Below are 27,014 nucleotides of genomic sequence, written 5' to 3'. Positions count from 1 at the left end.
CTGGGGGCAGTCGTGTAGCCTGCTTCTTGTGTAACGTGAACGTTCTCGAAGAGTAAATGGGTAACTTCCACTTCAATAGTTAAACACATTATAAGTGCAATAAAAACATATTCTGTGAAAACTTAAACCTATCATCTTGTCAATATTTTTTACACAAGCCACAGAGCTACTTTTCTCATTATGAGCAAAAAGGAGATAAATTAACAGTTAAACAAAGCCTATTTCCTTTTACATTTAAGAGGTAGAAAAAGATGTGGCTCTATTTTAATATGAGTTGACCCACACTTTTCTTGACAAGCAATAACCAGCAAATCATTTTAACAACTTCACCATATAAAAAAAAAAACCAGCCAAACTCCTTTTGTACACATCCTGATAAAACAAAGTCACATTGTTTCACCTTGTACAAAACTTCTAAATTTAACCCCGACAGAGGTAATCGATGCAACACTAACACGACTCTGTAGTCGCACTGTGTTGACTCAGCCCAGACAAAGACATGAGTTATAGCCTTTGCAGGATGGGTGATGTAGAACAGGTGCCAAATCAACAGAGCAGTGCCAGGATGGGTGGCCGAGGGACTGGGGGAGAGGGAAGGCCGGGGAGGTTGGAGGTGCATGTTAATCACTTCAGGAGCAGGAGGCACAGCTCTGCAGGTGTCTGTCCCACAAAGGACCATTCACTCTGGGTCCGGACTGACCACTCGCTATTACAGACCGCTTCAGTCAGCTCGCAGCCACCATAAAACACAGCTCATGCACGATCCATCACTGCAGAAGAAATCATTTCAATCTGTGTGCAGAAAACACAAAAATAAGCCTGAAATGTCCCTTGAATTCATTCATTTGCACTGAAGTACTTTTGATGATACCCCTCGATGTGAAAAACTGCATAGATTTTTAACACGGCCACCACTTTCTGCACTCAAGGGTGTGAAGCATATCATTTCTGCTCTAACTGAATTGACAAACACATAATGCCATGTGTATATAACTGCTGCTGCCCTATAATCCCCATGCACACCCAGTAATGAAATGCTACACTGACCATGAAACTATAATGAGATGGGTATAGGGCTAATGTGATTACCATAACATTACCTCTCAATGTAGGACATTACTGGAAATATGTTTGTGTTGATACGGGGTAATTTCTGTTCCATTGTCAGTAATGAAAGTGCAATCAGTTGTGCAGGCACAAGGTCAAAACTTTCCTCGAGGTTTCTTAAAATCATCAGCTGTGCGATATCCTGTAGGGCCTATGCATCTGTAGTCGAGGTGTTGAGGTGCTGAATCAGACCTCTGCGTGGGCGTGGAGTTACAACTTTCTTTAGTGGCGTCATGTAATTGCAGCATAGCTCTGTCAAGTTTCATTCATAACAACCGAAAGCAGTTTCTTTAATTCAAATGCAGAGTTATCTGGAAATAAAAAAGACATGGTACCTCCCTGGGCAATGTCCACAGCAGACGTTTTGGCACGTTACAACAAGAAAAGCTTCGATATATTTAACAGTATTAATAACTGGTGCACCCCACTTAGCTATCCTGTTCAGAGGTCTGACTAGTTTTCTAAGTCCCAAATCCATATGCAAATTTAATTATATAATTGTATCAAAAGATTTTATCCGAATCTCTGTGATGATCATAAAATGTCAAAATTCAATCTTTTGGTTGCGGCACTAACTGCAAATTTTGGTCACTTTACAGCATTAAGAGTGAAGCAGGGAAGGATTCCTTAATGGTCAGCATGAACAGGAGTAATGATTACAGACAGTGAAACCTCTACCGGTGTTAATACTCTAACCCGACAATTGACCTTTTCCACTGCAGATATTTTAACTCATCAGAGCAGGAAGAGTGAATACGTGGATGAGTGAAACTTCTAACATTGAGCTTGGCTCTGTTCCATTAAGAATACCCCAGCAGGCCTCTGCAGTGTATAACAACAAGCCCTGGACCAAGCTCACCTAAACAGAATGCAGCCGTTTTTAAGTACAACCTGTGCTTTTCCTGCTTTGGCATGTCTGTTTTATGTTTGTTTTAAGGCAGACTTGAAAAACTGGGAACCTGATTTTAATGTAACGTCTAGCAGATATGAATTAACAGCTTGAATAAAAATGACATTCTTTACTTCCGTTTAGGTTTAAATGAAAGAGAATCATAAATTGTACTATTCTGTGCAGTGTTGTTACATAAATGTTCATCTGAATCTTCAAATGAATACTTCTGGGTTAATGCAGTTGATGTCCTTCAATCTCAGTTCCTGTTAAGAAAAAAATCTCCCCGTCGCTACTGTTGGTGAGCTTTGTAGTGTGATTAATTGGTCACCAGTAACAAATACTGAAGCCAAAGGAGAATATTCCATTGAACTATATGTATTTACATTACTGGTACAGTAACTCAGTTGTGGGAAATGATCCCTTAAGTATCAACCAGCCTTGACCGAATGAAAAAATTACAGACTTTGATAAAAAAAAAAAAAAAATAAAACTGTCTGAAGACTCACTGCATAGAATTAGAAAATGTTACTCCATGCTTTGTTTAATTCAATGTTTTAGTCATCTTTCATTTAAAGACAGAAATAATTGCTTGATTTGTCACACAGGAGGCCACAGTAGCTTCACGATATGATCCACCCTTCTGTTCGGGATACTAAATAAATCCCTGGAAGTCATTGCACTAAAATACCCATGTTCTCTTGCAATACACTGCAACTGCTATTTCACTGTATTGCAAAAGCAATTAAAGCGTGGAGACTTTTTGTTGTTGTTGTTTACTGCACTCTTATAGGAAGTGCTGTGGAGGCTTGCAAGAACACAAAATATTGGCACGGAAATGTTGATATCAGCTTTCGGAAATATGCGACTGAAAAATCCAGGACCTTTATACCCGTCATCACATAAAACAACCTTCGCCGTATGGTTTCTTCTTGCCAGTGCGGTTTGCTTGCCTCTTCGAGACAGTGAGAGAAACATTTGTAAGCAAGAGTCATCATCAGACACAATCCCGAATAAGCACAATAAAAAAAACTGATGAATGGATGGATGGAGTCAAATTAACGTGTTTAAACCACAAACTTAAATTCAGACAATGTCGTGGCAGGTCAGCTCCGCCAGACTTGAGACAAAGACAGGATCTGACAGGAACCAGCTTCTACATTTATATCCAAATTGCCAGCACGCTGCAGGGCTGACAGTTAGGAATACTACATTTTCTTCAGGCATGGTACTTCTTAATAAATTAGGGAATTAGAGCACAAACCACTCTTGAGCTTAACTCGAATCTTGTCAGGTCCATTAGAAAAAGACCATTTTGACCTTTAAAGATCTTCAAGTGGTGATTAAAATTTTCTTTTTTTTTTTAAACTACAGATTTTGCATCTCTCCTTCAAACGGTGTACATAAATGTCTGTTGTTGTGCATTTAGACGGCGCAGACTCTCCAGAATAAACACATACAGTTGTGTGCTTGCCACAGCATGCAGCTATAGTTTGTTGATCATTAATTACCTTTTTAAATGCTGATTATGGTAATACATTTTGATATTTTCCCTTCCAGGAAAAATAGAATTCATAAATAAAGAACAAGACAAAGATGCTACACTTTGTGAGCATACAGGAAAGTGTGCGGTAACGTAATCAGCAAACAGATAAAATGGAATTTGGGACCATTAGCATTCATGGGGAGTCTCCTTGTTTACCCTGAGTCATAGGTGGTATGGAGATTGTCATCCTGTCCAGAGACTGCTCTGTGTTTGACTTGCAAATATTTTGTGTTCCAAACAAGCTACTTCCTGATTGCCAATGAGCCCAAAATGTATTCTGTCATTGTACGAATGTGCTGACATAAAAGCACCTCAAAAAGGGACTTATGGAATGACCTACAAGCAATACGCAAAGGATGAAGGAGCGCAAGATCCCACACACAACACGCGTAACAATGGCTGCAGGTGAGTATTCAGTTTGTTATAACCGTGTGTCGGCAAGAACCTGGTGATACGATATGTATCATGTTACAGGGGGTATGATTCGATATAATCCGATATATTACAAAACTGCAAGCAAGGTGATTTATGGTGATTTTTTTTTTTAAATCTAATTTTAAGGAAAACAGGCATCATACAAAGAACTCACCACTGTATGCAAAAAAAAAATCTATGCAATGAGAAGTGTGGGATCTGCATTGAGATTAATCACAGTACCTCTAGCATCCAACATCAGGGCACTAATGTGCAAATGGGGTAAAGGATTTGTCACAAATCTTTGCATGTAAACTATTAATTTAAAATCAATACCTTGTTGTTGACTCGATACAGTCTCACAAAACAAGTGTGATAAACTGTAGTGATATTTTCTTAAACCCCTATTAATAACTGTGAAGCATTTGCTGCCTTTGCACACAGAATCATCTATTACATAGTCATCCAACAAACAACTGACTTTGGCAGAACAGTTGGCATTTGGCAAAAACCCATCCAGGGAAATGAATACAAAAAAATATGAGGATTCTCATTCTGCCTGACAATGTCTTTAAGTGTTCACGTGATCAGTTCAAAACCGTGGGAGAAATCTTTAGATCCTTAAGATGGAAATGATCAATCGGTTTACACAACGCATATGTATTCCGTGAAGGACCACGACTGAGTTGGCTGACAACATCCAGAGCACCTGGCCTACGTAGCTCCCGGGGACCAATGTAGATCCGTCTCTTTTTCTGCACCTGCAACCCCCTTCCTGGTTTTCTTTCACTATTTGTTCTGTACCTCACAGTGCGGCAAACAACACAACTCAGCACACACAGAGATAAGAGGGAAACATGTCATTGTAAGAAGTCCACCGTCATCCCTACATCATCCTATGGTAACTGGGAGGTAACCTGTTGCATGCACCGCCAAGCGTGAATGTCGGCAAACATGCTCCCTATGCCATCCATCCCTTTTATATATATATATATATATATATATATATATATATATATATATATATATATATATATATATATATATATATCCACTTTATCCTGGGCAGGGTCTCAGGGAGCTGGAGCTTAAGCCCTGCTGTCACTAAGTCCATGACAGAGCCAACACATCGCAGGGCCAATCTAGGCTCCTGAGAGTGGGACAGCTGCACCACAGGGCCAACGAAAAATAAATCAGGATACATTGAAATCTTTTTTTTTTTTTTTTCTGTAATCATGACTTAGGGCTTGGCAATAAATCAACATTATATTATATGAAATAGTTTTCACCCTTGATTTTGGATATGGTAAGATTATGATATGACATTAATGTTGTCTTCTCCTTTCTCTTAAAGGTTGCTTTACAGTAAAGTCATGTGATTTTATGAATTTACCAGATTGTTTTGGTATTTGCTTTTCCGAAACAATAGTCATTATATCCACATTACTGATGATTGTTCGTCACAAATCTCATTGTGTAAATACTTTGTGAAAGCACCAATAATCACCCCTACAATATTGTTGCAAAAAGTATGTATTTTAGTAGAAAATCTTGTGATATTGTCCATAAAGCCCAGGCCTGTGGTGAATGAAATAGTAACTGTGCAGCCCTCCCACTCTCAGTAGCCTACATTTCCCACTCTTGATATGCTTGAACAGTCTAAATTAAACCTGACCGTTAACAGAAGCTTCTTACAGCACTGTGAGTTCAGCGTTTCAACGCTTTGTGTATGGTGCACATTGAAAACTCAAGAACAAGCAAATGCAAACTAATTGCACATGCTCACGATGAATTGCTGTAATTGCATCCTACTGCATCCTGGGGCCATTTCAGGTGTGTGAAAAAAATAAATTGACCGAGACCAATCAAAGTCTGACTTCATTTGAGTGTTTTTGGTGACCCGAGCTCAGGTCGCTTGTTGTGATGCATTCACTCATTCTGGCACTTTCCTCGCCAGGGACATGAACACAGCACTATTAAGCCGACAACACCATCAGTCCGGCCACTGACAGCCGCCCCTTCTCCAAATAAGGTAATTAGAGGAGAGGAAACCGGAAGACTCTCCATGGCAACTTACTCACAAACAGGAGGGGCAAAACAATGGACTAGTAAGGATGACATGATTGACAGCTCGTTGCGGCTCGCGCTCGCTGCCTCGGGCTGCCTCCGGTAGCGATACGGGTTTACAACAACACAAAACAGACGCAAATATGTTGCATTTTTTTTTATCAACGCATACGGTGCAATAAACCATCAAGCAGCATTGCATGTATTCCTTGCTTGTCGTGCCACCTGAAAAGCATCGACTATTTAACAAAGGAGTGATAAACGAGGCTTTAACACACCGGGTCCGTGCGTCCAAATCAACATGCTTCATTTGAGCCCCTGCTCATTCCCCACTGAGGAAGCCTGCAGTTTATTCTCATCTCTTCCCGTGTTGACTGTCACTACGTTATTGTTATTGCATTATTTTTTTTTTATTTTTTTTTTTGTCACGCCCTCCACCTCCTGAGTTGTAATGGCACCGGCTAAAACTTGGCGTTAGAGGAGATAATCTCCACATGGATTTGCGCGAGAAGAGCTGCATCGCCGTTACCTCAGTTTCTCCTGTTCATCCTCGTTGTTCGCAGGCGAAGAGGCTCCCCAGTGTGATGAGCAGTACTCCGAGAGCCTCAGCTGAATATCGTTATTTATTTTTTTTTGCATGCATGCAACTTGGCTGCTGCAGGGAGAGCCTACTACTCTTACAAACCCTCCAAATCTCAGATTGTAGTAGTCAGGTTGCTGTTGCAGAGTCCCTCCAGCCACATGGAAAAACCGAAGTAACTGAGCAGATTTAAAAAAAAAAAAAAAAAAAAAGTTACACTGTGGTTAATAATTAGTGACTGCGACGTAATGTTGTAGCTATGAAAGGACGAGCAGCCTTTATCCCTCTCATCCACAACAGTGCTGGATGCTGTCGGTCACGGCGTGTGTCTCCGCCCCATCACCCCTCGCACAGTATTGGAGGACATTTTTGATTGATTATTCGAAGATTTATCTGAGGAGTTATTAGGCCTACTCTTAAGAAATTACCAATAAGTAATTTACTCCTCTTACTCTGAATTGTTTTCATTTGTTAATCCTACAGATGTTTGTGTTAAAAAAAAAAAGACTATTCAATTAATCTGCCCGTTAAATTCCTCACAATACAGAATATAAATTAGTTTGTATTGTTTTGTTTTCACCATTTTGGTCTTGTATTTCTGTATATTCATTCTATCTGTTCTTATAATAATACTCTGGTACTGTGGCACTGTGAAGTCAGCACAAATAACAAAGACGCCAAGAGCGAGGTTTTTCAAAGTAAAAGAATTAAAAGCTATACTAACAGATTAGTAAACCTACAAAATAAAAATAAAAAAGTACAGCCATGGGACTGAAGCACATGTCAGTGTAGATTTCAGTCTCAATCTACACTGATCAGCTAAAAAAAAAAAAAATCCACTGATATCCAATTCCCTTAAATGGGTGGGACAAAAATATTAGGGAAACCCTATCAGCCCGTTAAAGTAAATCAACATCTCTCTGGATCACGTTGAGTAACAACTGAACACTTTTAATCCTCAAGAAGACAATGGTCTATTTATTGATTGGCTGTTTTATTACAGGTTTGATGTTGTGGTTGTTTAGTGTATTGAGATATTATTCATTGCACCTAATAAACCTATTAGGTTCGTATGAGCCAAGTCCATGCTTAAAATAATTCCATCAATACATATTTATAAATATCAATGCATTTATTTTGAATACAAACGCAAGTAACCGGAAGTTTGATTATTTCCGCTTGCCGCTACGTTGGTGTTTTCTTGCTTTTGCAAACGACCAATCACAGCGAGCTGCTGAGCCCTGTTGGAAGTGCACTCGTTTTACGCCTTTGAAGTGCCGAGGCGGGCGGGGCTTAAGGCAAACTCTCATAGAATGACCCGTCGCGTTCAGGCTCGCGAAACAACTGAAGGTACAAATCGAGGTCACGCTGTGCGAGTACTTCCTCGTAGTTGTCAACAGCGAGAGTAAAGGGGACAAATAGAGACACCGCACAGCAGTAAACAGTGTAGACGGAAAACAAGCAGCCGAACAAATATTATTTCTCTGTTGTGTCGTGCACAACTAAGTTTAGGTAGGTAGCTGAAGTTTTGTTGTTTATTACTTTGGAGGAGGAGGGGGGGGGGGTGGGTTTGTCTCTGTCATTGGTAACGCTATTGATTGTCACTGTGCTAACGTTAGCTCGTTATTGCATCGGTAAAGTTATAAACTCTCATAAGTTACCTAACTACGTGCCAACATAGCATCCCGTTAAAAAAAAAAATGTGCATTGGGAATCATCGACGACTTTGCAGCTGGTGCTTGATTGCTACCTTTGCGTATATCACAGATAACGGAGTGATAAACATGATCGACCCGTGTGATACGAAGTCTAACGCTTGTTATTGTGAACGTGGGTTCACAGGGTTAATCACAGCATGAACTCTGGATCCTCCATTTGTTTGTCCAACAAACAAATACGCCGTGTAAGTACTGGAGTGATCACTCTGTGGTGAAAGATTTTTTTGTTATAATCAGTACATTAAAAAAAAAAAAAAGGTAGAAGTCTATGTCTTCAATTCTGCAATCACCAACCCTTCCAACATTAGACACAGATGCTTAATGCTTTTCTTTTCCTGTTTTCTCCTCTTTGTTAAGACGTGACCAAGATTTGAAAGGCAGATGTGGACTGAGTGAAACTCCTGTCATCAATCCCCAGTACATCCATGTGTATAATTTTCTTCAAGCTTGACCCCCGGCCTGCATCCAAAAATGCCTACAGGTACTGAAACCAGCTCTGCGCCACGCAATAATGACACGCATGTACACAACACTCGAGTACTTGCCAAAAGAAAAAAAAAAACTGGTGTCGCAACTTGGCTCAAGGTCCAAAAAAAAAAAAAAAGCTTCTGAAATGCATCATTTGCTGAAAATGTATGCTATTTACACTTTGAGCTGCAGTGTAGTCGTCTACAGTAGCTACAGATGAGATGAAAAACATGCACAGAGACTTTTTGAACACGCACAGTAGCTGCCTTCAAACATATGACAAAATACACAAGAATGTGGTGCTTCAAAATTCTCACCAGAAGCAGCCACTGAATTGCACATTTAGATCTAGTAGAGATTTTGTGTCATGGTTAAAGCGCAGTTGAATAACTCACTTTAAAAAACAAAGTCCCTCTGCTAACCTCATGAGTCAAGTGTCACCCAACAGTAGTGTGGTTATGTTGATATTTACAAACCTGAAGTACCCCCAGTGTGTACTGATGTGTATAAGCACATATTCTCCAGTTATGCAACTTTATAGTGCAGCTATGAAAGTTTGTGCATTCGCATGAATTTCTTCAACCCTCGGTGAAGAGTTTTAACATGCAGCTAGAGAACATGTAGTTTTTCTTTCTGAAAAAGGACGAGATGTAAAGTCTTGACATCCTCAAGACAATCCAGCAATGTTTCTTATTTCATCTCTGATGGGAAAAAAAAAAAGATTTGTCTCTTCCTCTTGTTTGCATTGTGGCTCTGGAAAGTCTCTTGTCAAGCAGGCGCCGAAAAGTTTCTTCTGTTTTCTCTCTTATTTGCAAATGATTCCTTTGTTTTACTTTCCGCATCTAATTGACGATTCCACTGCATCCTTATCTTGTGACCTACAAGCAACTCAGTATTACCATACGAAAGCAGATGCAAAGGGAATGGGGGTGACTGTCAACTGTTTGTCACACAGATTTATTTTTTTTTAGCAAAAGATGGGTCACAACTGTGGGAGATTGTTAGAAAAATTACTCAAGAGGCTTGGTTTGAAATCAAACATATCGGACATTTATTCTTACAAGAAGGAGCAAATACATGTACACCCTCAAGGAGAGGTGTCCAGCAATGCTCCCAGATCTTCTCCGTAGGGCAGCTTTTATACCATTATTATTAAAAAAACAACAACAACAAAAAAAAAACCCACTGGATCTTTGTGCAACCTCCATGTGCCCTACTCAGCAGTGAGCGCTAACTTCTTTCAATGGGCGGCACATACCGGTGCACTACAAGCAGTCAATATAAATTACGGCAGGATGTGGAGCCCCAGCTTATTATAATCCTCAAGAGCACAAGAGCGAGCTCTCTACCTGGCCATCGCCCACCTCTGTCCTTCCCTCTGGGAGTCTGACCCCGCCTGAGGAGATCACAGCAGAGGTGTGCTGTGAGTACTGACTCAGACCTGAACCTGGGGAAAGGTGAGGCGTACTGTGTCCTAATGCACTTACGTCAGCGCTATTTATAGACTGTTAGTTGCAGCAGTGGTTTTATTTTGTTGCATTGATGTGTAAATCAGAATAAATGTGCAGCATCCTTGGACTAAATTGGATTGAAGACAAGATTAAAGATTTATTAAGGGCAATTACTAAACCCTCGCAGCAGTAAATGACAGGAATGTATCTGCGGGAGTTAAATGGGTTCACGTTCAGCACAAATGACTCGCTGATTACCCACATGCTGAGATTTCTGTACTTCGAAATTCAATGTCTTGCTTGCACTGTTTTTTGTTTGTTTATTGGTTTTTTTTTTTGTTTTTTTTGCATGTTCAGCACTCAGAACAAAAGCAGCCCTGCAAATCAACCAAGCAGCATTGTAATATGATTTTGTACACAGTATTCTCTTTGAACTAATTAACGTCATTTAAATATCAACAGCATAAGACGACATCGATAGACTAAACGAACAGCATGCTTCATTCAGCTTTTGCAGTGGTGGGGATGAATTGGTTTACCTCCCCAGGATGATGTCACTCAGAAATCGGCAATTAACCTCTAAGCATTTTGTAAGCAACTTGACACAGTGACCAAACACTGGCTCGGGAGGACATCCCATGAAAGGGTTGATCCTCCTGGGAACATGCAGATAGCCAGGTAGATTTTGAAGATTTCACTTTGGCCCAGACTGACATATCTCAACAGCCATTGGATGGATTTGCATCAAATTTTGATCCAACTTTCATGATCCCCAGAGGATGAATCCTATGACTTTGGCAACCTCCTGACTTTTCCTGCCACGATGAGCCTGCCAGTAGGTTGAAATGTATTTATCCAATCAAATTTGGCCCTCATCTATTAAAGGTTGCTCCAAGTAAAAAAAGTCACCAACGTAGGTTCCTCTGAGGACAATAACTATCTGCAGCAAATTTCAGAGTTCACAGCTATATCCTAGAATACTTTGTCTCTGAGCAAATGGTTGACAACTGTGAAAGATGAAATGTCAAGGGCTCACCAAAAATGATAAGGAATGATCTGAATCACAAATAACCTTGAATACAAAAGCCCACAAGCAGTTTTGTTTTTTTTTGAATAGGGAAAAAAAAAATCTTGAGTTCAATGTTGATGAGCTTTGATACTTTTTGCTTCTTACCATGCCTCCTACATGATACAGCTGGCTGGTTCTTCCTCTGATCCGAAGCCGCTCGCATTGGATTTTCCCCTCAGGATCCAATAGCAGATGCTCTCTCCTGTGTAGCATCATTAGTGTTAGCTTTGTTTTCGGGAACAGTGGTGGCTCACACAGTGCCATGGGAACAGACTGTCGTTACCCTTCGATACACCAAGGCCGACCCCTATTAGGTCAGTTTGGTTTATTTGTTTTCTCTCAACAGGATCCATGCTCCCATCTGCAAAGATTAATAGGAGGGCCATTACTAAGTTCAGAAGGAGCATATAATTACTGTAAAGGTCAATACATTTCATTGGCCTTTTTTTTTTTCCTCTTCTGGCCTGCATAGCCACAGCCTACAGGCTATATAAATGCTGCTTGGTTTAAACCCATATCTCAACAGTCTTTGACTCTAATTCTATAAAAGTACTATTAGTTTTATTGTCAAAGGTACATGAAAACATTAACGACATGATTCTCTGCTAAAATAATAATTCATGTTTACAGAAGTCACGTCGGACAATAGGGAGGTTACATTTTCCTCAGAGCAAAGGAATAATTGTTTGCTGTGTTTCATAACTGCTGAATGGGATAGATGGGCTGGATGAAGTTGTGTGCACGTGTTGCTATGGGAGTGTTGGGGGATAGATACTGAGTGAGGAGATGTAGCCACTAAGTGATGTTTACTTGTTACACAATTGACAGTAGTGTCCTGCTAGTAAAGACATGTAGAGACGAATGGCTGGTGTTGCGTTAGATACAGGTCACAGTGCAGTTTCTTATAGGTAATGGCAATAAACATAATGAAATCATTACTCACTGACTTACTCTGAATAACAATAATACAGGCCAAAGTGGAGTGCAGTGTTTAACTGACAGGCAGCTTGTCTCCGACTTAAGGAGTCTCATTCAAGGGGATTTATTGTAGATCAGATCACACTCTCATTGTGGCTGTTCGCTCCTTTTTGCATCAGTAAATGTTTGTGTTGTAGCCTTGCTTTGGCAATAAAAACAAATTTGGAAAGGGATAAAACACCTGCAGAGGTTACTTACATGTGGCAGGCACAGCCGGCTTTGCAAAAGGGAATGTAGATGAGATGATTTACCTGTAAAATGTTATTTCAAATTGTTTTAACCCCTTGATAACCTGATCTTTGCAACAATAGGTACCTGTCTGACAGTACTGGCTTTTAGTGAAGCTGATGGTTATTTACAAAGTGACATATTTAAACCTAAGACCTCGTGTTTTTTTTTATGGCTAAGATATTAGCCAGAAGATTATGGATTAAGATAATACAAAAGGTAAAAATAAGTAAGTAATAATTTGGACATTGACAGTTTGACTTCCCCTTAAACCGTAACACCGGTGCTCAAAGAAGAAGATTCGAGTCCCAGTCCGGTTTACTTCTGTAACTTAACATAACCTAGCTGTCGTTACAAACACACAACGCTTACCTTATTCGTGCAGAAATTGGGAACGTGTCATTCCTCCCTTGCCTCAACACTCAAATGTCACGCGCACGCTAGAAACTCCGTGGTTTGGGTCTTGGCCTTGACGTAAAAACGTGATGACGTCAGTGACATTGCTTCGAGTCTCATCCCATGAAAGGGCACAATAGTTTAGGTGTAAAAATAAAGGTTTTGCGGTAGTTTTCAATAGTGGCGGCCCGTTTTTGAGTTAGGCAAGGAAAACATGACAAACTGCTGTATCACACGGACACAGTTACTACACTAGAGTCTTCTACGTCGGATCAGAAGCTCTCATTCGGTTTCCTTCCTCTTCATGTTAAGGCTGGATGTATCTTCAATATGTGCCTGTCATTTTTCTGTCACATAGCTTTTGATGCTGTCCTCTTTGGTCATCATCAAAGTGCCAGGTCTACCTTGTAGCCTCAACCTTTTGTATTCTCAGCATCCTGCTCAGGCGATTTATAAAATTAGTTTTCTGAAAGCGCCAGGATTCACCTAACATCTTTATAAAGCTTAAAAACCTGAAAATTGCTCAGTGACAAACAGGCTGCTCATTTGTATAATGATCACCTGTCTAAATCGTTTGCAATATAAAGACCTACTGTGCTCACTGTTACAGACGCTGTATACACAGTGGATATGTAATATTTTACTGGAGGATTGTCTGACAGAGGATGATTGATTGCTCTGCATTTACAAATTACAGTCAAGTACTTACCTGACAACAGAGAGCTGAGTAGCTCATGGCCTTATATGGATGTCAAGAGCAAACAAACTTCATCGAATGATTAAAGATACCAAAACGACCTCTTCAATTTCTCTTTCAATCTCCTCAGGCTAATTTTGGCTGCAAACAGAGATGAGTTTTACAACAGGCCATCCAAAGCTGCAGACTTCTGGGGGACCAACAATGAGATCCTCAGCGGTAAGTCATTTAACATTTCACTGCCCTGAAACAGATAGGAACATAAAAAAAAGAATAAATGAACTTCCTGCTTCGTGTGAATATACATAATCATAAAAGCGAGTTGTAGTTGGGTATTCTTTGCCTGGAATTAACTATTTTTTAATTAGTAAGTCCCATTAAGGTAGTAAATGTATTTGCTGTGGAAATCCAGCAAATGCAGTTTGAGTACATTTCGAGGAGAAATTGTTTTCAATTATAAAAAATAAAAAACAAATCAGTCTCCTTCACCTCAGAAGCCATTCCTCCTCCTCTCCGTCACAGAACATCCCCACCTGCAGCAAACTATATTTAATTGACTGGTGTCCAATACAAAATTATAGCTAAGCACAGGAAATCAATCATCCTTTTTTTTTCTGCTGCAAGAGGAAACGCAGCGATAGCCTTGTTGTTCATCAGTCTCCTTTCCCCTCTGTAATAGAGGGGTCAGGACTACACTCGTGGGTCCTTAATTGATAGCTGTTTTTATGCGATGTGACAGGAATAAATGTCTCTGCCTTATCTGTGGGGCTAGGGTGAGGGAGCCAGGCAGGCGGGGGGTGGAGGGCAACAGCAGGGCCCTGAAGGAGTCATTGCATGATGAGAACGGAAGTAAGCTATAGCTCCCAGTGGGATCCGGCTAGCTTTCCATCCACCCCCAAAGGAATAAGACCGTTTGGCTCTCTTGGTCACTGTCAGTGTAAGTGGACCTGTCTTTATTGATCACCAGGATGTGAAGCAGACATGCAGAGCCACACCTATTTTTTTGTATCAAATAAAGAAGAGGACTGTGGAAAGAAAACAGCTTTTCTGATGGACTGAATTTATTTAATTATACTATAACATGAAGGTGTTCCAATTAAAACACATGTAAAGGGATATTATCCTTATATACTTGCCCTAATTTGTAATATTAATGTCAGTGACAGGAGAAAACACATCATTTGGTTATGTCCAAATGCAGGTCAGGTTTCTTCTTACCATCTTTCATATTCAATGGAGGGACATGAGGGGAAACCTTGTGAAGACCATCTCTATTGTTGTAAAAAAAAAAAAAAGTGCTGTAAAGAGAGACAGAATAACAGTTAGATTAAGGTCTAAATTCATGTTAAAAATCAGATTTTACAGCTCCTTTGCCTTTAAAAGAAATATGCAATTTGGTACTAATGATGGGGAACATTTCCAAGAAGAAAAGCTTCATTTTACCTTAAATAAATATGAATTAATCAATCATTTGTCATTGCCAATTCTCCTTCCCTTAATGTTGAGCTTTATGCTCGCCAGCAAGTAAATTTCACCTTTTTGAATTTTTGCATTTTGATCTAATCTGCTGTGTTTTAATTACAGATGTTAGCTATTAATGATAGTTAGATTGGAAGTCTACCAATTGAACTTTATCTTGATTTCCATGTAATTAGTGACAAATTATTTTGAAAATTGAACCAGTAAATAATTGATTGCCTAATATATTTCTTGAGGCTGACTGACCAGCGAACTGCAGGAACATGGGAAATCACCGTACTGTTCAAAAGAACTGAAGAAACACTGTTAATAACCGTACATAATCAAGTAATGGGGTCTTTTTTTTACATTTTCATGAAGTCTGACGCACATTGCAGCTGTCTTTGATGAATATCATACTGCTTTTGTGTTTACCAGGCCTGGACTTGGAGTGTGGTAAAGAGGGTGGATCATGGCTGGGGATCAGCAAGAGGGGCAAGCTGGCTGTGATCACCAACTACATGGAAGGACGTCAAAACCCTGATGCAAAAGGAAGAGGTGAGCCAGTCATAAAAAAATCCACAAATATGTTCACTGATAAAAAGCCTATTATTACATTAGGAACCTCCAAGAGTCTCCTATCAAGTTAATTGCACTTCATATTTATTTGATAATGTAATGCATATACATATTTCTTATAATTAATATGTACATACTGTAATTGTATTTATTATTAACAACTAGGCCAAGTTTAGGGCACATTTAATATTCAAATTTTGCTGATGTGCAGGATTTCTGGTGTCTAACTACCTTATTGATAAGGATGTGGAAAACTACTCCTACCTGAAGAAAGTGTCAACAGAAGGCCACCTTTACAACGGCTTCAACCTCATCACAGCAGAGTTCAAGTGAGTGAAAGGTGTGGTGAAATCCATCCGAGCCACTGATGAAGCTGGGTCAAAGCTTTATATATACTGTGAGGATGTTGACACTATGTAAAAATGGGCACTTGTCTTGTCTCAGTAAGTTACATTTCACACATTGCAATTTATTCATCAGTCAGGAGAAATATTCACGATGGCCTTGTTAAGCTGTCGCATGTTAAAGCAAGTTCTTTATTATATCATATAGTCTACACTCCAGAGACAGTGGCAGATTCCTGCAACAATAAAGGATTGTTTTTAGAAACTGGGCTGTTCCTGTGTTTTTAGCCGCACCTTGGAATGAAACCGCAAAATCAGCGTCTCCATCTCCGGAGTGCTAAGTAGGCAGAACGGCAAAGAAATCTCAGACGCTGAGCTGTGAACCAGCCAGCGTTGAATTCTGAAGGAACACCTGTTCATATTTCAGGGTTTGCAAGCAAAGAAATATCTAGACGGCATTAAAGATAATGAAGGGGTTTTCTTTCTGCCCTCGTCTGCTTCACCAGCCCGACTTGAGGTGAATTTAGTGACCTGGTAAAGGGAAAACAAAAATCAAAGTGGGATCAATGCACACTGAGAGAGCTGTCAGGGTGGAGGCCCCTGTAGACAATTGGCATGGATATGGGGCTCCGTTTCTGCCAGGGAGAGGTTGGAGGTTCAGCTGCAACACACACCTCCACCCAAATGTATCCCTGGTGGGGGAGAGGGGAAAAACAATCAGGGTTTCCACAGTGGAGTTTGGTGTCATGATCCGTGCATCCTGGTAACATGGCCTCAAGCAGGATCTCTTCCCAAAAGGGATTATCTTAAGCTTGTACATGGTTTCTTTCACAATTTTGCTTTTGAGTCATATATATATATATATACTGTATATTTATTTTTATTTTTTTGCTGTATTAGGCCCATGATATAATTTTTAGAAACTACAATGCCATATAATTACATCTGCCTCCAATACGATGGATAACATGACGTTTATTGAAACAGTGTATCCTTGATTACAGGTAAACCTTCTCACTTCTGACTGCTGACAGTATGAAGCTGATTTGATAAGAAACTGCTTCTGTGGCTGAGTCTTTAGTTTCCATCTGTAAAACGAGACCCCAGTCAGGTCCTAAATGTGGATTTAATGTCCACTTAGATTCTAAAAAAGTGAGCCCCAAGCTGCAGACAAAAGGTCAGCATCCTGTAATCTAAACTAAAGAAATAAAAAAAAACAGCATTGTTCGTGTACTGCATTGCCGTGCTAGTTTGTCATAGGTTTCGACATAAATTTTTTAAATCAGATTGTTGATTACAAAATACAAATAACAAAATACAAATAACGTAACACAGAGCCATAACAAGTATCCTACATTGTGATGTAGCATTAGGAGCATCCTGGACATTATCTGTAATCCCAGAAAGCACTTTGCTTTAAAAGTAACTCTATTTTTTTAAAGGCTTTAAGACGAATCTACCCTCCAAACTCTTTAAAATGTCCAGTATACCTCCGTAGTTCACTCCGCGCAGCACGCCATCATTTAGAAAGTTAAGCAGACTCAACTCAGCTAAGTGAAATATAAAGTTTTCTTGGATTCCAAAGAAACATACGAGTTTTTAAGGGTTTCCAGTTTACCTGCACAAAATATCAACTAGTTGCCGGCAGCTTCAATCTAGCCTTTGAAAAAGCCTTTGATGTCTTTTTTTCACATTGGACAAAACACATAAGAGCAGCTTGATGGCCTGGCTGTTGTTGTTGTTTTTGATAAGCTGAAGCCATCAGGATATGCAAATATCCTTGTTAAAAAACCAGGAGCTGTAGCCGTGCCTGCACAGCCCCAGTGGCATTCCTCTTTAATGAAAGAATAAGGTGCCACCCCACGCTCACGAGCCACCAACAAAGTGAAAGGCACCGCGTGTTTATGTGGTGATAATGCCTCATGTCTACAGCTTTGACTCGGCTGTCATCTGAGGCTGAAATCAGTCAACAGAGCTATATAGTGCGAAAATATGGCAAATGCTTTTTTTTTTTTTCCCTCTCAGACACCCGTCTGACGGGGGCCGTGTTCACTGCAGATAAAGATGACACGCGGTGACAAAAAGCAAACCTTCGTCTTTTTAATAAACACCTTCATTACCGGCCTATTTGTTTCCCACTGTCGTGTGGCCAGCAGCCCTGAAGAAATAATGCGTCGAGTTTCTTTCTGAATCAATAACTACATCTGGTGGATGGAGAGTAGCTCTATATATTACAATGAGAGGATTTCTCATTCATCTGTAACCAGAGACAGGATTTATGGTGGCTGTGGGGGACAAGATGTTCCCGCCATTTTTGAGCATCGTGTCTTCATTCATTTTTTTTATTTTTTTTTTAGACCGTCAGATCATCTTTATTGAAAGGCATATGAGAGAAATGTTGTACACTTTACATACAAAACATTTCCAGTTTGGCCATAATTTATGTAATTTATTTACGATGCTTCACCAATACAACCCTGATTAATAATACATAAATTGTACATGAGCGTCTTGTTCGGTGCCAGCCTTGCAGTTCCCTGATCGTTCCACTGAACCTTCCCTTTGAGGAGCTAATGCCATTTACTGTATATTTAAATTCTGATCTCAGATATTCTCCGCTTGATGCTCTTGAGGCGCCATATCTAACATTTCATCTGACTTTTCTATAGCTTTGGTTTTTTTTATCCCTCTTTAAGTCACTCTTGCTTTAAAGTCAATACCCAGGGATTATCCATTTTAATGAATGTCTTCTGTGATGTTTGCCTGCAAAGAAAGGCTACCATTAATGCACCTTCAGTCAAGCCGAGTGTGGCTGTTTTATTAAAGAAAAAAAAAAGTACACAAATTTAGAAAGTGGTTCATTCTTACTGCCTCAAACCATGTGTTGTAATTCTTGGCAGAAATATGTACGAGCTGAAAAAGAAACAGCGGTGCAGGAGATAAACGCATTCCAGAGTATCAGGGGTGGATGAACTCCGAACATTTTAAAGAGGCTCTACTAGGAGGGTTTGCTTTTTTCCAAGTGCTTGTAACATTACCTGTGGGGAAAGCACATTCTGTTCGAGGAGAACAGAACATGAGTTCGTCCTGACTAGAATTAACAGTGAATCACAGTTTAAAAAAAGCACTTCGTTGTTCATTGAGTCAATCCAGATATCTAAAAATGGCAACAAAAATCTAAATGACATTGCTAGAGTGGTAGTTGACATTGTCTTCTTTTATATTAGAAAAGAGCTCTCAATGCTACTATGTTTGCCAGATGTTTTGTAAATATTTTGTCATGAACCAATAAATTGAACAAAGTAAAATTATGACCTCATGCTGGTTTAAAATGTCACTGGATTGCCAAGTTTATTACATCCAGGGAGTAACATGAATATGGTAAATGGTCTGTACTTGTATAGTGCTTTATCACCTTTCGGTCTCAAAGGGCTTTAACATGGTTTTCCCATTCACCCATTCATACACTAATGAGACAGATTACCGTGCAAGGTGCTGCCATCAGGAACACATTCACACACTGATGGTGCACCATCGGGAGCAACTTAGGGTTCAGTGTCTTGCTCAAGGACACTTGGGCATGTGGACAGGAGGAGCTGGGGATTGAACCACCAACCTTCTGATTAGTGTTCAACCCACGCTACTGTCTGAGCCACAGCCTCCCATAATATCTCCCTCAATATGTGCACCAGCTCGTCATGGAAATCCATCCAGTAGTTGTGTAGATGTTTTACGACTGTCAGCCTCATGGTGGCACTAGAGTAAATGTAGACTTCACATAAAAATGGACTTGGTCTGAAAAGTGAAGCCAATGCAGAAGTGCCTTAAAGTCCAATACCACTGAGAGACACTAGGGGCTGGCTCCAATAGACTCATATTTAAGTCATTATGGTGTCATCAACTAAATCCTTTTGATCAGTGTTCTGGTGGTCCTTCTGAAAATAATCTCATAATTGTTTACATATTAGGCCTCAAAAATCAGTATGTTTTAGGGCATGCCTGGTCAGATTGACATGCCTGGGGCCCAGTCAGGTTTACGGTATAGGTGGGCAGGGCATATAGTGTCCTGAGGTCTCTTTGAGATCCACCCCTTGTTCATCCCCATAATGTCCTAACATGGTCACTTCTGGCTCTAAAACAGATGGGTGACAGCCAACATGCCAGACTCGAGGCTTCAAAATGGCAGTTCACAAACCAATGGGTGATGTCATAGTGGGTGGACATTTTTTATTAGGATATATTATGTAGGAACTGTACCAAATTTCTTGACAACCATTTCAGCAGCTTTAACTGTGGACCAAAGCGGTGGACAGACACTGACTAACAGGCTAACATTGCCCTTATTGGGGCCACATCGGTAGAGTGGATAAAAAAAAAACATTTACAACCCAACAAATCAAGTTTTTTTTTCCCCATTCCAATCCTTTTATGTCTGCATGTGTGGGTGTACTCACACAGATGTGGGTAATAAGATATGAGAGTACATGTTGTTACCCAGGAGCCCGAGCAACATGCCCACATTCTGAGCTGATAACTTTTAAAGCTCGTCCAACCATCTCCAGGCAACTACGCCACAGCTGGCGATGAGGAAACTGCTCTACAGCCTCAGTATAGAGGACTCTTCATTAGAACGTCTCCCAGCCAGCATACTGATTACCTCTTTGACTGAGATCTGAAAAAGCCTGTTTTTGACTCTTCCCTCCTCGTTCTCTCTCTGCCCAGTGGCCCCGACCTCCTGCTGTTCCCTCATCTCAGCCCAAATCAACCCACAGCACACCTGAGGGGACTCTCAATATTCTAGCCAGTCTTAGATACCAGAAATAGAGCTATCGCTCTACTACAAATCATCCACCTGCTACTACCACGGTCAATTTGATACATATCACAGGCAAAGTGTACACACAGGCACCGGGCCTTTCAAGTATTGTTGAGTTCAGGTCACAAAACCGAGATCAAACTCTGCATTTCAGGCATTGTGTTTGCCCACAGCAGTACTGACAACAAAGACGAGCTTCACAGATTCTTTCATTTCCCCCTGAGCTGACACTGCCATCTGGTTCTCATTGAGCGGCTACTGTGTACATACATGCCATAGCAAGTGTTCATAGCAACCCTACGAACACAGGAAAAGTAGTTGTTGATTTAAAATGTTCAACAGGGTTCGAGTACAAGAAATCATATCAAGGTCTTGGATTTGTTGTTGCCAGAGAGATGGTGTAATGTCAGCCAGCAGCTTTGAGGATTGTCTCCCAGCTGGACACATATTTTTCTGCCTTTTACGAAACACTCTGCTCCCACTTTGTGAGGTTCACTCGTGTCAGTCTGTGTCATCGTATTATTCCCTCAGTGTTTTGACGTTTTGCTGACGTTCAAAAGAAGTACGAATGTCCCAGAGGAAAGCACGAAAGATAGTAAACGGACTAATCAGATTTTAATTAGTTGATCCACCACCTATTTTACTTGCAAAAATGCAAAAACATTGTCACACCCTCACTTACTTCATTATGTTTATATAGTTAGGTTGATTTAATAGATAATGATTGTCTCTGCCTTGATTATATTCAGCTAAACTGCATTTCACCATTGGCAGCCAGACTAAGGTGGAACCTTGATAAGAAGATTAAAAGCATCTATATTCTTTTTTTATCCATTCCTGTCTACCAAGAACAGAAATCTGAAGCTGCAGTGAGCACAGGTCACCAAAACTAGACTTTTAAAGACTGGAAAAACATAGCCGGGGTTGATGAATCTCGATGGACCCAGCCTGCCTTGTGTCAACAGTCCAGTCCAGGCAGCTGTTGATGGTGTAATGTGGTTCAGGAATGTTTCCTTGGCACAGTTTACCATCTTCTAATGGCCACTTCCAGCATGGTAGTGCACTGTGTCATAAAGCAAAGGTCGTCTCAAACTGGTTTCGTGAACATGACAATAACTTCAGTTATTAGTTGTTAGTGACCTCCCCAGTCACCTGATCTGTATCCAGTAGGATGTGGGTGAATGGGAGGATTTCATCATGAACCTGTAGCTGACAAATCTTCAGAAGTGATGTGGAGCAATCATGTCAACATGAAGCAGAATCGCAAAGTAATATTTCCAACATCTCATTTAATCCATGACATTAAGAGCTGAGGCTATTTTGAAAGTAAAGCGGGGCTCCATCTAGAAGTATGGGGTTCCTAATAAGTGCTCAGTAAGTTTACAAGCTAACGGGCTTCAACATACTACAGCTGCAGCTGAGCATTAATTAATTTATAGATTAATTTACCGATTATGTTTTTCATTAACCAATTATTTGTTCTGTAAAACATTAGAAAATACTAATATAAAAGCCCAATTATAGTTACCCAATGACAGATGTCTTTGAATTGCTTATATTGTCCAACCAACAGTTCAAAACCCACAGATGTTAAATTTTTAGAAAAAGAATGCTGAGAAAAGCTGGAAGCAACAAATGTGTTTTGTTTTTGCTCAACAAGTGAACCAAATTGTCCCTTTAATTAGACTAATAGATTCATTTTTTTAACTCTGAAAATGACAAAGTCTTTGTTCGTGGGTTGTGTGGTGAACATTTTCTATCTGCTGTGATTTACAGGACAGAGCAGAAACATGCCTGATTTGTATTTTGGCTGTGAAAACAATAAATTTAGTTGCAGTGCTGAAAGCCCAGCAGCGTATTCTGTGCCCTTCTTGCCAGCTCTTGACTGGGAAACTTTCCAAGTTCGATGTTGAAGCACTGTTGCACCACATTTCAGATTGACTGACGCCACTGGTGTAGCTGTCATAAAATTGACATCAAAAAATTCACTCTCCTACTGGTTCAAAGGAATTGGTCATAATTTATTATTCACTCTCCTGTACCAAAGCTGTGACAGATGCCCTTGATGTCGGCTAGATTTATCAGACTGAATAAATTCCCTCTAACTGAGGACTTTGCAAGGAGATCTAACACCATAACTAAATGGTTTTGTGGTAAGTCAGTGGTGTTTGCAGCGCTAATTTCTATTTTGAAGCCTTAATTTCACCCAGTTGTTCCATTAAGATAACATTTATATTCTGCAATTGTGGTATTGTTACATTTGATTTTCATCCACAAATGGAACAAGCTGCTTAATTCCTTTTTTTTCCAGGATTCTGCAGAGGAAACCGATCATTAAAGACTACTATATGGTGCACTGTTGATATTCTCTTTTACCCTCACCACTCATTTTCCATGTTTCCCTGAGGAGCGCGCCTTTGAATACCGTCTTTGCTGTATTTGCATAGAAGTATTATGACTCTTGACACAGCATTCATAATTAAACATAAACAAGTTTAATCATCACTAACTGCAAAATCTAATTTCCTATTTTACTGTGTCCCATCCAGAGCCAAACAAGACACAGTGTGTTACTATGGAAACAGAGGCAGCCCAGAACCCATCCATCTAAAACCAGGTCTGTGTTTTTAATACGGTTGCTGTAGAAACCGGCCATCTCAAATTTACCTCTCTTCTGGGCTTGTGGCCCTCTCATGTTGGCCTGACATTTCCATCTTGACATTCTCTCAGATTATCTGATTTATTAAAGGACGTGCAAAAAGGCCACGAACAGAGCTTACTGGTGTATATATTTGTCTGTAATCTTCATGTGCCTCTCAACAGGAATCTATGGCTTGAGTAATTCTCTGCTAGATACTCCGTGGACGAAACTACTGCAGGGCAAGCGCCACTTCACTAGCGTCGTCAATAACCAGTCGCTGTCGTCTGATGGACTGATGCAAGAGCTGCTCAACATCCTTAATAACGAGGAACTGTGAGTGATGAGCAGACAGTTAAAGATTTGTTTAATTTTGATTTGGTCTCTATTTCTGTTAGATGACGTGTAGAAAGTATTACCATCTAAATTCACCATTTATATGTAGTGACTATTTTTTGGTTGAACATAGTAACTTCTTGTGTCCTATCGGCACTATGAGGTTGCCTGGCAACCTGAAGAGACTTTTTAAAACTATTTGTTCAATTTGTTTACAGACCGCAAAGCCTTTATATAGTGGTTCATGTTTGTTTCCAAATATTTGGTGTAGATTTTTGGGTTAAACTAGGGTTTGTCAGACCAGTGGTGGCTTTGCAGTGTTTAGTTTTGCTGCTGCCTCATTAGGTTCACTTGAAAACTTGCTGTTATATATACGTTTTAAACGTATGAAGACTCAACAATTACATGACCAGTTTTTTTGCCTGAGGCATGCGAGCTGAGAGAAAGTTTCCAAACAACCCTGATTATTTATGCTTGAGACATGGATTAATGTGTATCAGTGGCTATTATGGATCACTCAAGAAGGAATTTGTCTCAATACAGTATGTTGCATGGACAATATAACAGAGAACGATGTTCTGACAAGTGAAAAGCTTCCTAAAGAGGTCTGTTGTGCATTTGTTTGACAGGAACACACCCGATCCAATTCAGGAGAACCAGGGTGATGGTTACAGCAAGTCCATGATCCAGGCTTTGTCAGCCGTGTGTGTCCGCTCCCCTCTTTACGGCACAAGGTCAGTGTCGCCCACCCACAGCAAATCTCTTTCCTCTATCTCCCCCCTGTTTGTCTCCCTCTGTGGTGACTCACAGGGCTGTACTGGACAGCAGGATCATAGAAAACAGTGAACTGCTTGTACACAACAATCCTGGTGTAATCAAACCTCCACATCGAGGAAATGAAACGGGATCATCTGCACTGTGATGCCACAGTGAGTTAGTGGATACTGAGACTCCTGTAGCCAAAAGGTCAGATGGTCAGTCTCTGCCAAAGCCCTAAAAGCACAATTTTTCTTCCACTTCTTGATAAGGTTGTTTGGCTAAATACCTCAAATGGGTAAATGTGACTTTTAAATGATCATAGATGTCTTTACAGTTACTTTAGCCATACTTATTTTATATTTACATCTTAATCTGATCATTTTGTGTCTGTGTCTCCTGTGTTCCTGCTCATTCAGGACGAATACAATCATCCTGATAGATGCAGAAGGGAATGTGACCTTCACAGAGCGCACCATGCTCAACTGTGACACAAGCAACTGGAGCACCAATTCTTTCCAGTTCAAATTGCAGGTGTGAAGATGTGACGGAGGAAAAAACCCACTCTGTGCCTTTCCGCATCGCATCACCTCTCCTCCCGTCACACCTGGTGCCCCCCCTCCCCCTCCAGCTGCCCTTCACCACAGCAACGATGTGAACATGCAGACTCATCTGCACTTTTTCTGCAGCTACTCACTAGCTGCCTCATGCAGTGACATGCATTTCTTATTCTTGATTTAAGTTCAAATGCATCTTTTGACAATGTGTGCTAATTTAAAAGATTGCCAAAGGATATTTATGATTTTGTAGAGGAAAATATTCTTCCAAAATGTCACAAAACAATAGGGTTGGGCTGCTTCAAAAAGTCGAATCTATTATAGATGGCTGGTAACCCAGCAAGATTATTGTCATGCTATCTAATTTATTGTTGCTGGAGACAGATTTTTACCTTAAAATCCATGATATGCAGTCAAATAAACACTTTATGCACAATTTCAAAGCTGTAGTTGTGAAGTAGCGTCCTATGATAGGTCATAGGGTCACCAATTTTTTTCGAGAAAATGTGTAATTTGATTCAAATTCCCAATAGTCACAGATGGAGGTTATCAACTGTTTTTTCTAAATTTTCTGATTACTGTAACCCTGTTATAGGTATGTAAGTGGTTATTGAATGATCCAACCCTTCACAGCAGCAGTGTCAGTGTTGTTTCTCGAATAGTTTCAGACACTGGATTTCTGACTTCTTCCATGGTAGAATAATGCATTTTACAGCCATTTGACAATAAAAAAAAACTGTGTGTCCAAACCCTCATGTTTTGATTATTACAGACACAAACACACTGTCAGGAACTCTGTTTTAGTAGCCACATGTTAATTCACCTGTCAGATGATTTCTGCATTTTACCTTAAAAAAAAAAAAAGGCTGGCTCCTCCTCTTATCAGCTGTATTTGACTTCTTTAGGCATTTATCCACACTCTTACTCATGCTGGTGTTGGGAGACTAATTCAACAGGAAAATATTCACGCTTTCTGACTGGAGGAAAAGTATAAAGGGGCTTATATACTCAAACTGGAAAAAGCTATGTGCCAAAATCTAATATCTGCTATCAATTCACAGTCCAATCCGCACTTTATAGGATTTGTGAATAATATTTGCACCTGCCCTTTTATCTACCGTCAGTTTTTGAGGCTTCCATGGTCATCCCAGGTATAATTGTACAACAATGCCACTAATGCAGTTAGTTAGACCTGTGCTTTAAAAGCTATGACAAGTCAAACACATAATTTATCTCAGTTTGTTTGAAATCTCATTACACGTTTTAATACTTTGTGTAAGAAGTGTCCCCGCTGTATTCCCTGCACTTTGCTTTTATGCTGCTGTGTATTTAGGTTTACCTCCATCCATTTGCGAACAGTGACCCCAACCGGCCAGTTGGGATATTGCCTCCTTCAAGGTGTACCTTATATTCTATTTATTTACTTGACACTTACAAGTTTACATCTGCTGTGTACAAGCCAGTCAGACTCTTTACTTTCAGAGAAAGTACAGACATCTTGTTGGCATGATTCACTCCCATATACCTAGATGAAAGGACTCCGGACAATTTAGCAGCACACAATATTACAGAGTCGGAGACCATGCTGCTCTTTCCAATTGAGTAAACGTGGTGTATAAATAACGGAAATATATTAAAAAAAAAAAAAAAAAAAAAAAAAAAAAAAAATATATATATATATATATATATATTTTTTTTTTTTTTTTTTTTTTAAAGGCATACTTAGTTTTGTCTTATATAGTAATTAAAAATCTAATTATATGACAAATAAAAATAAACAAAACAGTCATACAAAATTTGTAGTCAACTGTGAAATCGTCCATCACTTCCATGTACACATGTTGATTGGTTGAATTAAAAGCGGCAGCGGTTGCAGAAGGATGTTAGTGATTGGCTCGCCAACCAATCAATCATCAAAAAGC

At 39.9% G+C, this 27,014-nt stretch overlaps 2 protein-coding genes across 6 annotated transcripts in view; one reads left to right on the top strand and one right to left on the bottom strand.

Annotated features, from left to right (window-relative positions):
• arvcfb (ARVCF delta catenin family member b) overlaps positions 1-6,891 on the bottom strand; it is a 219,705-nt gene extending 212,814 nt beyond the window's left edge. For 2 of the 5 annotated variants that reach the window (XM_069138258.1, XM_069138260.1), the window contains exon 1: positions 6,553-6,891. The gene's annotated coding sequence lies outside the window, so the exon portion shown is untranslated. The remainder of the gene's footprint in view (positions 1-6,552) is intronic. The other 3 variants (XM_069138262.1, XM_069138263.1, XM_069138257.1) reach the window with 2 other exon arrangements.
• Positions 6,892-7,976: 1,085 nt separating this feature from the next.
• tango2 (transport and golgi organization 2 homolog (Drosophila)) lies at positions 7,977-25,841 on the top strand. Its single transcript, XM_069138746.1, has 10 exons — positions 7,977-8,115; positions 8,446-8,506; positions 8,679-8,802; positions 13,739-13,827; positions 15,505-15,624; positions 15,857-15,974; positions 23,355-23,422; positions 23,629-23,779; positions 24,409-24,513; positions 24,955-25,841. The coding sequence occupies exons 3-10, from the start codon at positions 8,747-8,749 to the stop codon at positions 25,073-25,075; spliced, it is 828 nt and encodes a 275-aa protein (XP_068994847.1). The 5' UTR covers positions 7,977-8,115; positions 8,446-8,506; positions 8,679-8,746; the 3' UTR covers positions 25,076-25,841.
• Positions 25,842-27,014: the final 1,173 nt, after the last annotated feature.

This window comes from Embiotoca jacksoni, unplaced genomic scaffold (genome assembly GCF_022577435.1).
Source record: "Embiotoca jacksoni isolate LCO1_2020_lvr unplaced genomic scaffold, fEmbJac1.0.p SCAF_8, whole genome shotgun sequence".
In the NCBI taxonomy this organism is placed as follows: domain Eukaryota; kingdom Metazoa; phylum Chordata; class Actinopteri; family Embiotocidae; genus Embiotoca; species Embiotoca jacksoni.
This window is presented reverse-complemented; position numbering and strand designations above follow the sequence as displayed.

Bases quoted from the DNA above. Each gene is read 5' to 3' on its own strand.
- tango2 (XM_069138746.1), top strand. From the start codon at position 8,747: ATGTGTATAATTTTCTTCAAGCTTGACCCCCGGCCTGCATCCAAAAAT. The intron at 13,828-15,504 runs GTAAGTCATTTA...TGTGTTTACCAG, and splicing joins CAACAATGAGATCCTCAGCG to GCCTGGACTTGGAGTGTGGT. The intron at 15,975-23,354 runs GTGAGTGAAAGG...TGTCCCATCCAG, and splicing joins CTCATCACAGCAGAGTTCAA to AGCCAAACAAGACACAGTGT.